This window comes from Bombina bombina, chromosome 2 (assembly GCF_027579735.1).
Source record: "Bombina bombina isolate aBomBom1 chromosome 2, aBomBom1.pri, whole genome shotgun sequence".
Lineage (NCBI taxonomy): Eukaryota > Metazoa > Chordata > Amphibia > Anura > Bombinatoridae > Bombina > Bombina bombina.
Window position 1 is genome coordinate 332,836,118 of NC_069500.1, and position 15,421 is coordinate 332,851,538.

At 36.9% G+C, this 15,421-nt stretch overlaps 1 protein-coding gene across 1 annotated transcript in view; it reads left to right on the forward strand.

The window, feature by feature from the left end:
- TESC (tescalcin) overlaps positions 1 to 15,421 on the forward strand; it is a 153,687-nt gene that overhangs the window by 81,627 nt on the left and 56,639 nt on the right. The window contains exon 2 of the mRNA XM_053701688.1: positions 14,753 to 14,822. Within this exon, the coding sequence (XP_053557663.1) occupies positions 14,753 to 14,822 (70 nt within the window). The remainder of the gene's footprint in view (positions 1 to 14,752; positions 14,823 to 15,421) is intronic.

The window sequence follows — 15,421 nt, forward strand, 5'->3', positions numbered from 1 at the left end:
CATCCTTAATAGACTTTGTTGATGAGCTTAATAAGTGCACTGATAGTTTGAGATTTACTTTAATTTTTTCTGACACCTCTATAAATTACCTTGACACGATCATATACAAAAAAGATTCAGTCCTTAAAACAGATCTTTATGTTAAGCCAACTGATCGTAATACATTACTACAATATAATAGTTACCACCCTAAGAGAGTTTTTTCTTCCATTCCAAAAAGCCAATTCATAAGAACTATTAGAAATGTACAGGACAAGGATATGCAAGAAATTAGACTTGAGGAAATGGCTAACAAATTTAAAGAGAGAGGATATCCCCCATCTATGATCACTAGATGTAAAAATGAAGCTCTACATGAGAAAAGTGTTAAACCAAAGAAGAACAATAAACGTATATTTTTTTCGTCAGAATTTAATACACATAGTGATAATATTGCTAATATCATTAAAAAACACTGGTATCTTGTGGGTAAGTTTAACCCTCATATATCTGAATTTCAAGCCCCCCCCTATACACTCATACAGACGAGTTAAAAATATTAGGGATACCTTAGTTAAGGCTGACATTGGCAGTACAAACACCAGTAGGATTACCTATCTTACTACCCCCAAAAAGGGCTCATACCCCTGTCTCCATTGTGCACAATGTAATGCTATGATAAAAGGTAAACACATAGCACAAACCAATGACCGAAAAATTCGGGAAATTAATGGGTACTATACCTGTGATACAGACTTTGTAGTCTACCTATTAAAATGTCCGTGTGGGAGGGCCTATGTAGGGGAAACTACACGCCCCATTAGAGATAGGATTAGTGGGCATAAATCTTCAATTAGATGCCAAGATAAAACCCTTCCAGTTTCTTCCCATTTTCTTGAAATGGGACACACTGTCAGCCAACTCAGGTACCAAATAATAGATCATATCCCTAAACTTAGGAGAGGAGGGAATAGGGAACTTGAACTCAAAAAGAGAGAGGTATGGTGGATTCAACAACTAAAAACTCTACATCCAGTAGGTCTGAATAGAGATTATGATCTCCATTTGTTTTTATAAATTTTATCTTTCTTCATATATATATGCATTTTTAATTTTGGATGTCATGATTAAACTTTGCATCACTGCTCATGTGTTTAACTTTACCTATGTATTTAACATTTTTGTTTAGACTTTAAAAAAAATAATTCTGTTTTTCTACATGTGTAATTCATGAATTGGCCCAATAGATGGCAGTAGTAATTTCTATCAATGGTCAAAAAAAGTTCAGCCAATATGGAGTTAATATGTTTGTAATTAAGCCATCTAGCCTATTTAAAGCTGTGCTGCAGAGCAATCCATAGCAAGATTAAGGGTCTGTGTTACCCGAAACGTTGCTGTCTGTTCATTTTGTCACCTTAATAAAGGTTTTTTCACTTTTAAGAAACAGTGCTGGAGCCATTTACTTTTTTCCTTTTGGATTTACATATGAGAGGTGAGCAGGACCCTCTGGCTACCGTGCACTCTGCTAACTAACTCTGAACTGTTACTTGTGCTGGACCTATTGCACTCTTTATATATGTGTGTGTGTATATACATAGTAAAATATGTATGTCAAATTTTAAAGAGACTTCTAATAATTTACTCTCCACTTTGCACCAAATATGTCGCTACTTGCTATATTCGCAATTAGTCCTGCTCAGAAAAAGAATACATTTACACTATATACAAATATATAATGTGCTAAAGAGAAATGTGCTTGTTCGTGGACAGTGATGAAATGGTATAAATAAAGTTGGGAAAAGCCTGAATAGCCGCAACATCGATGACCGTTAGTTAACACCAGTCCGATGCTCTTCACATCGTACTTAAGGCGCATGTTTTTGACGGCTTTTTTGATAAATAAGGAGATCGTATTCAGATCCGCGGCTGCGATGTTTGGCGAGTGTATTGACGCCCGCAAATGCAACATAGTTGACGCTTTGATAAATATCCCCTTTTGTACTTTTCACTTTTATTTTAACTATATTTTGAGTACATTACACAATAAATATAATTTTTACTGTGCAAATTAAATACACTGTTCACTGTGTATGTTAAGATTTTTACATCATAATGTAAGATCATATTTCATGCATATTGTTAATATGATTTTAATGCATACTTACATTGTACCTTCTATACAAATTTTAAACTGCTTCGTTATCACTATATAAGACCATAAGACTATAAAGTGTTTCCCCTTATCAAGCAAAAATATAAAACTTGTCAGTACTACAAAGTCTCTCAAAGAATTTTAGAAAGGCACATTTTTGCCTGATAGCTTTGTAGCTCCTCAAAGGGCCTGATGATCTCTGGTGAGATTTTATAAGCAGTCTCGCCAGTACTGTGAGGTCCTTTTAATATTTTTTTTATAAAAACAAGTTTTAGCATGTGAGCTGTTTATTTAGCTATACAGAGTTCTAAGTGAGAAGGAGCAATACATACATTGAAATAAAATGCTGATAAAAAGCCCAAAAACTTTGATTTCTTTCCATGCTGGATATGAAGGAGAAACACATTAAAACATAATACTCAAAAAGAGAGGTTTGCGTGATATCTTTTTACGCTGGCAAGAATGTGATAATCAACCCTTAATCTTGGTCCATCAATATCTCTTCTCACCACATCAGTTTACTTCTTATCTTATCCAGTCAACCAACACCTCTTCTTGTGTAACTTCCTGCTGTGTAAAATACTATCATTTTAGAACTTAGGTACCAGTTATCCTCTCTTCTATGACATCGCTTGCACATAAAGGTGACACCATGTTTCACAAACAGATCATTAGTCTATTTCCTGCATTTTGGGATTAGAACTGAATCTGATTGTACCCCTATATTTCATATCTTAACATAGCAGAGATCTAGTAACACTGAAATAAAGATTACAGTATTTTCTACAACACTCTACAAGGGGGCATTAAAAAGTACTTATTTTTTTCTGTGCAGACTAACATTATATTGCAAAGAGATGTGATTCATCTTTATTAGAGTTTATAATCTACCTAATATGATTTGTAATGTCTGTGACACATGTCAGTAAGTTGGCTTGCTTGGTGACATCTTAGACATCAGATTGGATGCAGTGGTAAAGGCAACTGCATGACATTATTGAATATCTTTAACAAGTTGACCAATCCTGTGTGCTGGCTGGTTGGTTTTAGATTTCTCTGAAATGATGAGTTCTTAGAGATTTTTTTTATGTCCGGTAGAGTAAGTTTGGGAACAAGGATAAGTAATTTCAGGCTAAAACACTATGTACAACTGTGGGGGAGAGGAACCGACTTGTAGCAGAGTCACTTGATTCAATTTGAGATAAATATTTTCATATTCTAAACAATTTAATCATAGATATCTATGTGCTGTCTTATAGCGCAAGAAACTGCTGTTCATCACACAGATTTATTTCTTCATCTTTGAAAATTGTGATTCCATTGTGGTGGTAGACAACAAAAATGAATTTTTTACATGTTTTATTACTACATAATAGTGTCATAGGCAAAGTAAATAATTGAAGTTTCAAAAGAGTTAGACATCTATCAATACAATAAAATGTAACATTTGCCACTACTAAACATAAAAAGATCACAATTAAAAAATGTTTTAAAAAAAAATACAATTATATGAAGCTATGATTTAACGAATAACATTGTGGACACAAATAAAACTAAACATAAAACTTACCTGCTCAGGCTGCCTTCAGTTAGACTCAACTACTACACAGTCCAAATGCTGCTGTGCACAAAGGGCCAGTTACTATAGACATTTCTATGTTTTAGCAGCTGAATCACACTCATGTGTTTATTGTTTGTGACACACTGTTTTACGTCTTACTAATTAATATCTTCTCCAAGTTGTGTCTAATTCTTGCTGCTGTAACACTAGTACCTACCTCTAGCAATTAATCCTAACCACATGTTGCCTCAACCTAGTAAAGCCTATCGGAGGATCCAGGCCCTCACCACTGTAACCTCTAATTTACACAGCCCCACTGCATTAAAGCCTGTTGGCAACATTGGACCACATTGCATTAACCTCTCTGTAATAACCCCCTTATAACTAAGAGTTACCAATTACTGCAAAATACAGTCTTACTCCTAATTACTTCTCTCACGCTCCCCCATCCTAATTACATCCTCTACACCAGCAAGATGTCCCCATCTAAATAATCTCTAAGACTTATCCCCCTGTAAAATCTTAACCTGCCCATAATATCCCCCTGCTGTTGCATTACAAAATAAAAATAAATACAAATACATATGGTGGCCCACTATGTAGAATATCTCTCTTAAAAATAATATACCCCAGGGCAATAATCTTAAACAATGTATTTGTATTTTGTATTGTGGTTGTGTTGAGACATACAGTATATTTGCCCTTTACAGAATAAAAAATACTAAATACTCCCAGAAATGTGTTATTCTTTCTTCAATCTCTTCCATCCACTCAGGAACAGGTCCCTGGTCATTTTACTTGATGCTATCTTGGCATTGTTTGAAGATTCCCTACTGTTTATAAAAAAGTATCATTCAGTCATGATTGACTTCTCTGGTTAACCAATCAGGATTGCAGTGAGCAGGCTTACTATCAAAAATAACATCTCAAATTCTTCTAATTGGTTAATTACTGAATACATTGTCAGCAAACTAGCACCACAGTACACTGTTTCACTTCATTTTAAAAATGAATATTCCTAAACTATAATGAGTCAAAAGTTAAACATTTAGGACCAGATTAAAAGTGGAGCGGTATTTAATACTCCCGCTCAAGCACTAACTACGCTAAAAGTAAGTAAAAAGTCTAACTTAGAATAATGCACACATGATAACATATTCCCTCGTAGAAGGCAATAGAGCAAGAAAACACCCTACTCACGTGCAAACCCGATCCCAAATTCTCAAGTGCACTAACCTGACATGAAAATATGAATATTTCACTTTCCAATGTCCTTAACATAGCAGAATATGTTTTATTTATTCATAAATACATATTTCTACATATACCTGATGGTATTTTGGTACAATATAGATGTAGACACACACACACACACACACACATATATGTATATATATATATATATATATATATACACATGATTATATATAGATATAAACACACACACACACACACATATATATATATATATATATATATATATATATATATATATATATATATATATATATATATATATATATATATATATATATATATATATATACACATGATTATATATAGATATAAACACACACACACACACACACATATATATATATACACATGATTATATATAAATATAAACACACACACACACACATATATATATATATATATATATATATATATATATATATATATATATATATATATATATATAAAAGAATATATCTTTATCAATACATAGAACATATTCTGCTATGTGAAGAACATTGGAATCTAAAATATTTACAGTAAATACACAGTATAAAACTTTATTAAATATGAATATTGCATAAATATGATTTTTCATGTTTTCATCTGCTTAACTGCAAAGGGCTCCAATGCACTTATATATATGCCTATATGTCTGTATTTATGTGTTTATATGTGCATATATGTCTGTAAATACATGTAGGCACATATAAATACATATGTTCACATGTATAAACATATACTGTACATGTATATGTAGAGTATGTATCTCTAAGTTAAAGTCCTTTGCCTGCTCCCCCCCCATTATATATGATATATATATATATATATATATATATATATATATATATATATATATATATATATATATATGTTATATCTTTTTTTGCAATATTTTTTAAAATAATTTCTATCAGATAGTGTTATTATGAGTTTAACTGTACTTTCTAAATTTATTTTTGATGTGTTTTGTGACACTTTTTTGTTTTGTGAAACAGTTAGCAAGAGCTCTGAGGATGCAGTAATCATTCTAGTGTAAATTGAGATTGCGCTCATGCGTTTGTTTTTACATTCAACTTGTAATATGAGCGGTAAACCCGACTAACTTGTGATTAACCCCTTTTTACTTGCGCGTAACTGTTAACGCGCCACTTCATACTGTTAAATAGCCAGGGTTTAAACACTAAAATACAAATGTGTTTTCGCGCTCTGCTTCATACAAAGAATAACTCATAATCTAGTATTACAAGTTGATAGTTAAATATTTTAACCAAAGAATCTTAATGCTTTGTTAAACCTTTTTTTATCTCATTTTATGAATTTAATGGATAGTGTAGGGAGTGTTAAAAGAAGACATGCGCATTCGTCTATTTCGGGAGGAAACGAATGCTGAACATGGCAGCTGCTAGATGCAGTTTTGGAGCTGGATTTGTTCTTGTTAAAGTGCAACACATAAGATCTGTGCAGATCTAGATATTAGTGTGTTTCACATTCACAAGAAGAAATCAGGCTCAGAAAATAGCTGAATTCTACTGGTTGCCACCATGTTTGTCATTTGTTTCATCCTGAAATAGACGATTGCACATGCAGTGGCGTCACTAGGGTTGGTGTCACCCGGTGCGGTAACTCATGGTGTCACCCCCCCCAAGTAATGTTATTTTTTTTTTTACTAATGCTACTTGTAAATCATGACTCCCATATATACTGTATATATATCCCAAAAGAGTGTTTTTCCACCAGGGTGCAGGCAAATTAAATTTACTAAATCCACAACAGGCGTGCACTCACTGGAAATTTTTATATGTGCTTTATTTTGCACATATATTAAACATGTGCAAAATAAAGCGCATTTGAAAATTTCCAGTAAGTGCATTATGTGCAGCAACAAATCAGCAGCTCCTAGGTATTCTTTTCAACAAAAGATATAAAGAGTACAAAAACAAATTATCTTTAGCCACTAAATTAGTACACACATTCTTTATAGCTATCATCTCTGCAACCAATTCTATAAAACATAAGAGAACATATATAAAATCAACATTAAAAACATTCAAATCTCCTGTGTCTCACAATATAATTATGATGGCCATTACCATGTTGGGCTGCAAATTTAGTATGGAGTAGACATGCATTGCATACAATAGGAAGGATTCTACATGAAATCTTTTACATATTATGAGAGTTGTATGAAGATATTCTGTGGCGGGCAGTAGGATCAGGGTCAGAGGTAAGTAAAGCTGAGGGCAATAGGATCAGGGTGAGAGCCTGGAGGTAAGTAAAGCTGACTGAGGGCAGTATCAGGGTGGATCAGGGTGAGAGGTAACAGTAAAGCTAGATGAGGGCAGTAGGATCAGGGTGGATCAGGGTGAGAGGTAACAGACTACAGTAAAGCTAGCTGAGGGCAGTAGGATCAGGGTGGATCAGGGTGAGAGGTAACAGACTACAGTAAAGCTAGCTGAGGGCAGTAGGATCAGGGTGGATCAGGGTGAGAGGTAACAGTAAAGCTAGCTGAGGGCAGTAGGATCAGGGTGAGAGGTAACAGACTACAGTAAAGCTAGCTGAGGGCAGTAGGATCAGGGTGGATCAGGGTGAGAGGTAACAGTAAAGCTAGATGAGGGCATTAGGATCAGGGTGGATCAGGGTGAGAGGTAACCGTAAAGCTAGATGAGGGCAGTAGGATCAGGGTGGATCAGGGTGAGAGGTAACAGACTACAGTAAAGCTAGCTGAGGGCAGTAGGATCAGGGTGGATCAGGGTGAGAGGTAACAGACTACAGTAAAGCTAGCTGAGGGCAGTAGGATCAGGGTGGATCAGGGTGAGAGGTAACAGACTACAGTAAAGCTAGCTGAGGGCAGTAGGATCAGGGTGGATCAGGGTGAGAGGTAACAGACTACAGTAAAGCTAGCTGAGGGCAGTAGGATCAGGGTGGATCAGGGTGAGAGGTAACAGTAAAGCTAGCTGAGGGCAGTAGGATCAGGGTGGATCAGGGTGAGAGGTAACAGACTACAGTAAAGCTAGCTGAGGGCAGTAGGATCAGGGTGGATCAGGGTGAGAGGTAACAGTAAAGCTAGCTGAGGGCAGTAGGATCAGGGTGGATCAGGGTGAGAGGTAACAGTAAAGCTAGCTGAGGGCAGTAGGATCAGGGTGGATCAGGGTGAGAGGTAACAGACTACAGTAAAGCTAGCTGAGGGCAGTAGGATCAGGGTGGATCAGGGTGAGAGGTAACAGTAAAGCTAGCTGAGGGCAGTAGGATCAGGGTGGATCAGGGTGAGAGGTAACAGTAAAGCTAGCTGAGGGCAGTAGGATCAGGGTGGATCAGGGTGAGAGGTAACAGACTACAGTAAAGCTAGCTGAGGGCAGTAGGATCAGGGTGGATCAGGGTGAGAGGTAACAGACTACAGTAAAGCTAGCTGAGGGCAGTAGGATCAGGGTGAGAGGTAACAGTAAAGCTAGCTGAGGGCAGTAGGATCAGGGTGGATCAGGGTGAGAGGTAACAGACTACAGTAAAGCTAGCTGAGGGCAGTAGGATCAGGGTGGATCAGGGTGAGAGGTAACAGTAAAGCTAGCTGAGGGCAGTAGGATCAGCCCAGGACCCTCTCACCCTGATCCTACTACCCTCACATTTAATCTATTTGCCCCTTTAGAAGTGAAATCTATTATCCATAAGAAAAACTGATAAGATCGAACTTACGTTCATTTCATCATCCATCTGTATATTGTAATTGATTTACAAACATTAAGAACAGCAAATAAATAATTTGTTTAGTATTAACATCAGAGGTCTTTGATGCTATACATCTTACTTTTATTTATTTGAATATGATAATAAGCACACACAAAATAAATACATTTCTAGGACCTTATTAATGGGAGAAGGGGCTGGAAATCACTATTAATTTTAATTACATACTGCAAATCTACAGCTTAGTTGAAAAGTAGAATTGCACAGATTTAATCATTATCTAATATCTGCCATTTGATTTGACCATCAGCATCAGGCTGGCTTTAACTGCTCAGCCTGTACCAAGTTAACCCTAGCCCTGTGCGGTGCCCATATATTGTGCTCCTGTAATGCTTCAGATGCCTCAGCAGGTGTATTGTATAAATGTGATCTCCTTATACAGGGCACCACATAATGCCATTGCCAGCTCGCTGGTGAGGCTGCTCGGCCAAAGATGCCACGTGGAAGTGGAACCAAAAAAGTTTAAAAATGGTTTTCTGATTTTATATTGTAACAAATAATGCATTCATTGCTGACATCACAATAATAATATAATGTATTGTCTAGCCTAGCGTTCTCTTCCAATCCCAACCTGATAGAGAAGTCTTGTTAGTTGTTTTACAGCATTTGCATTATCTGTGAGGTATGAGGTTAGGTGAGATTAGGGGAGAGAGTCAATATGTTGCGTGGCCGTGTTGACACAGGGAGGACTGTCACTAGTCTTGAATTACCTTACTTCACTAACTTGGCGCTTGCTGCCTGCCAGTGCAGTGCCTACTGTGTTGCACGTCGTCCCGCAGCTGTTCTCCCGCTCTCTCTCTCTAGTGACGAGACCCGACTTGACTTCCTCCTGAGTCCTGCGCAGCAGCGCATGCGCAGTCACAGCAGTGTTGTGACTATTTTCTCCTCCCCCGACCTAGCCTGTGTGCCCTGTTCATCTCCGGTCACGTTCCTGGGAGCCGGGAGGTGGTGCATGTGTCATCAGCTCAGACACTGCTGAGGAACGTGACCGTCCGTGGCTGCCTGGCCTGCTGCTCAGAGTCTATCGGAGTGGGAGTAGGAGTACTGATCATCACTCACTGATCATGAGATGAATGAGATCATCATCGTTGCATTGGGTCACACGGATGGACCCCCCTGTACTATTACAGTAAAACAACTAAGTATTAAGTAATACTGTTACACATGCTGCAGGCATAGCAGCTTAGCCTGAAGTTCAACACTCACGTCACTCTTCTGAAATAAAAATGTATAATATTTACAAAATACATACTATTTACTAACAGTATGAGCTGCTGCCTGTTTTGGTGGTGTCACCCCCCCTTAGGGTGTCACCCGGGTGCGGGCCGCCCCCCCCCCGCCCCCCCCTAGTGACACCACTGTGCACATGTCTAGTTACTAGTGCCTTCATTGCTCTCGTATTATAAGTGCTGAGTTAAGTTGTGCTCAAGTCCAATACAAAATACTTCTGTAAAATGTTGTGCTTTTTAAGACCTTAAGTAAACCATTATTATTGATAGTATAGCACACTCAGCTTAGCAAACCCTTGGCTTAGCACTCGAGCAATTTGTGTATCTAGACCATCACTCAAGCTTTAAAAACTAACCTTGGACTATAATATGAGCATCACAATAAAAGCGCTATTGATTGTCCTAAAGGAATGGTAAATCAGAACAAAGCTAATATTTTTGCATTTTACTTTCAATCTAAGCCTAAATATTTACACAAACAAGAACAGGAATATAATAGCAAACAAGCAAACAAATATTTAAATTGCAACTAAAGGAGAGTAGAAGAATGAATGGGAAATAAGCATCTCCCTTGGTTAAAATGTAATGAGTATGTCTTACATTGTCTAAAACTCTTTGATTATAGTGTCTATAGAATGCATTGCTTGTTTATAAACAACTGGCTTTTGATAACTTCAATTACTTTTGTCATAGTGAATGATGATAATCATGAAAATTAAAAGTAAAAATGACTTTTCCCAGGAGAATAGTATGATGGAATATGTATAGATCCTTTAAGAATCAGGAGTTTTACAAATCCTTTGGTAGGCTGAAATGAAAATTTGAGCATAGGACATAATCCCCCAGGATTTGCCATAATGAAAGCAACTCTAGCACTAGGACTAAAAGTTGTTAGCTATGTTGCTATTTGTATAACTTTATTATGGTTAATCTGTAACTTTCCTTTGATATATTTTCAGTGATAAGTTGCATGCGTTTCCCTGAGGAATCTGTATGCATTTGCTCTGCAGCACTTGGGTTTACGTGACTGTCAGTGGAATCCGTTGATAAGGATAGTATTTGTATCAGTAGAATGTGTATGACTGAGGACTCTATTAACAGATTACAATTGTAGGCTGCCAGAAACTAAATAATAAAACTAGTTGCCCACTAGCAGTATTACAAGATTTTTCCAAAATTACTATTTATTTATATAGTGCGACTACATTTACTTCCATAGCACTACAAGGTAATGAAAGATGATAGTACAGCTTAGATGAACACGATGGGAAGAACTGGTAAGGGTTAATAAAACAAAAAGAAAAAAAACTATTGGACCTGACCAGCATTACATTAATAACTTTGTTAAACAGATAGAAATGTCAAAATTGAGATGTGAATTTATGCATTTCAATTTTAAAAGTATTTTGCAATCTACTTCCATTAACAAAATGCTTCTAGTAAAATTTATTACAGTTTCTGTAGCATACGCACATATGCTATGTGTGACCAAAGGATCAGGATTCAAACACTATGGGGTCGATTTATCATTGCCCGAATGGGGCCAAATGCATCTGTTTCTGCGCAAGTCTTCAGGTTTGCTGGAAACAGGAGTTAAGCAGCGGTCTTAACTCATCCACCTGCTCTGAGGCGGCGGACAGCAACCTGCCCGTTCGCATACCAACGGGTGGATTGACACCCCCTGATAGCGGGCGATTGGCCTCAAATCTGCAGGGGGCGGCATTGTATTATGCAATGATAAATGCCAACAGCGTACACTGTCGGCATTTATCGATGTCTGGCGGACATGACCGCTACAAGGGATCATGTCCGCCAGACTCATGATAAATCGGCCCCAATGCCTGTTCAGAGAGCTGGCAGTGGTGTGCATTGCATCACTAAATACTTCATCTGTGTCATACAAACTACTGACTCCCTGTATGTATGCCGCTAGTGCACGGGGCACTCATGGCATATGTATGTATGCCACTGGAAAACAGTAATGACTTTTACTAGAAGCATTTTTGCTAATGAAAGTATACTGCAAAAATGATTCTATTTAAAATTTAAATGCAACCTCAAACGTTTCAATTTTTTATATTACCATAATATTTTATTTATTTTAAAGAAGTGTATCATTAACTTAACCTTGGCACAATGAAGTCGTTGGAAAGTCTTTAAAACAAGTGGTAACAACTTCTTTCCTGTAAATAAAGATATGTGAAAATAGCAAAATGCAGGACCTTCTTAGTTCTAAAAGCCTTACACTTTGCATTTTTCATAAGCTTCCTCTTTAAGATAGGGTTATGGTAATCCCATCTGTTAGAACAATGTAGAGCTTCTAATAACAATCATGTGCAGTGAAATACAAAAGCCATTTATAAATAGCTCCACAATGTGGAAAATACAATGATATTTGAGGTCAGATTTGACAGAGGTCAGCTGAGATAATATATTGATGTTCATAAAAAAAAGAAAGAAATAATTTGCTCTACTTTATCATATATATGCACTCTCTGTATAAATATATAATCACCGATACATTGTTTGGAATCAGTTCTTTATATTGGGGTTTATTCCAATCAGATAAACCATAGACAAAATTATACACTGTTTGGGGCATATTTAAGAAGGTGCGAGCAGACATGATCCGATATTGCGGATCTTGTCCGCTGTACATCGATAAATGCAGACAGCATGCGCTCTTGGCATTTATCATTGCACCAGCAGTTCTTGTGAACTGCTGGTGCAATACCGCCCCCTGCAGATTTGCGGCCAATCGTCCGCTAGCAGGGGGTGTCAATCAACCCGATCGTATTCAATCGGGTTTATTTCCGGCATCCTCAGAGCAGGCGGACAGGTTATGGAGCAGTGTTCTTTAGACCCCTGCTTCATAACTTGTGTTTCCGGCGAGCCTGAAGGTTCGCCAGAAACACTGGGCATTAAGCTCCGTTCAGAGCTTGATAATTCGGCCCCTATGAATTTACTCTGATTTCTAAAATACCCCATTTTTAGCACTTTTTGATCAGCTGAACCTCGAAAATATTTTACATTGGTCAAATATAAATTCCGTATTCCATTCCATCCAAGGCTATTTTTAAAGGCCCAGAAGTCTATTTTTATTATCAACAGACCCAGCCTTTTTTTGTTAATATACAACAAACACATTTAATTTTGGCTTAGGCCAAGTTTCTATTGTTAATTTAGATCTTAAAATGATTATCATATCTGGCTGTTGTTAGGTACTTCTGGTTGACATTTTGCTGTTGGATTACAGACTTTGTCATTCTGTTTAAAAAGTACACAACTAGTTTGGCCTGATTGTAGGGGGCAGTGGTGGTTCTAGTACTTAATATTTGGCAGCTAATTGGGGGGCAAACATAGGTGGTGAAGACACAGCACACATAATATATGGAGCCCTTTGCAGCTCAATGGGGTTGCTACACATTTGTCTGGGAGTGCTTAGCACCCCTCAGCACGCGCACTATCAGTATCGCTGGACTGCTCCAGAATTAGCGTGCAGATTGATATTAAAAATCCATGGTAAAGAAGAATTACCAGAGAATGTTTAGTGCTGCCTATAGTTTCACTGGATATTGCAATCTCACTAAACATCACTCATATTACAAGTTTAAAGTTATGTGTTGCGCTTGAGTCGAACAAATATTAGAGCTAAAAAGGTTAGCGCAACTCAAGACCTGAAGTAAAGTGTTAGGGCTAGAATAAAAGTTAAGCAAAACACACGGGAAGCATATTAAAATAAAGTATTATATATATATACCTGTATATATAATGACTTGCTCCTTGCATCTTCTACCATCACCTGACCACCTCCTCCCATGCTAGACTGCAGGACTTCTCTTGTGCGGCACCAACCCTCTGGAACGCACTTCCTGGCGCTGTCCAACTTTATCCTTGTCTGTCCTCCCAAAAGACCTTTCTGTTCAGGGAAGCCTATCACCCAACTCATCAATAAATTAATTCTACTTGCCTAATAGCTGCTCTCATCTAACTCTGCAATATATATATATATAAATATATATATATATATATATATATATATATACAGTATATACATAAATATATATATATATATATATAAAAATATATATTTAAATAGAAAAATAGCATTTTCTTCTAAGTGAAGAACAAATGTATTTCAAGAAGTTCAGATTTGCACCTTTGATTTTAGCTTAATTGTCCTAGCCCACCACCATAAGAGGCTTTTGTAGCGCACCGCATAGAAGTCTATAGGGAAAGGGAGTTAGCACAGCCACTCTGTCCAACCGAATGTCGGAGTCTTTTAATTGCGCACTAACATTTTACTTTCAGCTTGTAATATGAACGCTAGAATAGGAGCACTATGGATTTAACGTGTGCGGAGTTAGCACCTAATAGTGCTAATATTTTTGCTCCTTATTTGTAATCTAGCCCTTTGTTGGGTGCTAAGATTAACCCTGCCCCAATTTATGTGGAGTGCAGAGCTAGTGCAGAGGTGATAGCTGAGCTACTCTATCGGTTGTGACTGAGGGAGCAGGCAGGAAGGTCCACCCACGGCAAAATGCTATTTCCTCAATGGTGATGTTTCCACCTCTTAGCCAATAGCGTGCTAGCCATCCGGCATAATGCCAATTGACTTGCATGGTTATTGGCTAAGAGGTGGAAACGTCACCTCCTTGAAAAAATAGAGTTTTGCCATGGGTGGCCAGAGGCGCTCAACTCGGCATAAACCCGCTGCAAACTGAAAGTCCCCTTTATTTATAGCACTGATAAATCCTACCGTTTGAAAAAACTCTAGGATTTACCATCACTTTAATTACTGACCTACTGTGCAATAAAATGACTTTAATATGCTTTTAACTTTTGTCTCCCCAGTTACTGCAGAACAGATCGAACATCTACATAAGAGATTCAATTATCTATGTGGGGATAAGCCAACTCTCAGGTACAACTTTAATGTATTTTGCTAAGGCTTGCTATTGCTAGACTTACATTACACAATAATGAAACAATATCCTAAACCCTCTGGGAAATGGAAACAGTCTCTGTTATATACAAATAAGTGCAATTTTTTTTTTATGGCATATAGAATTCTTTAAGATATAAATATATATATATATATATATATATATATATATATATATATATATATATATATATATATATATATATATATATATATATATATATATATAAAACTTTTAGACCATATACTGTACATTATGTTTGAAGGGACAGTCTAGATAACACCTTTACCACCATTCCCCAGCTTTGCACAACTAACATTGTTATATTAAAGGGACAGTCTAGTCAAAATTCAACTTTCATTATTCAGATAGGGCATGTCATTTTAATTAACTTTCCCATTTACGTTTATCATCAAATTTGCTTTGTTCTCTTGGTATTCTTAGTTGAAACTAAACCTAGGTAGACTCATATGCTAATTTATAAGCTCTTGAGGGCTGCTTCTTATCACATGCTTTTTAAATTGCTTTTCACAACAAGAGACTGAAAGTACATGTGGGCCATATAGATAACACTGTG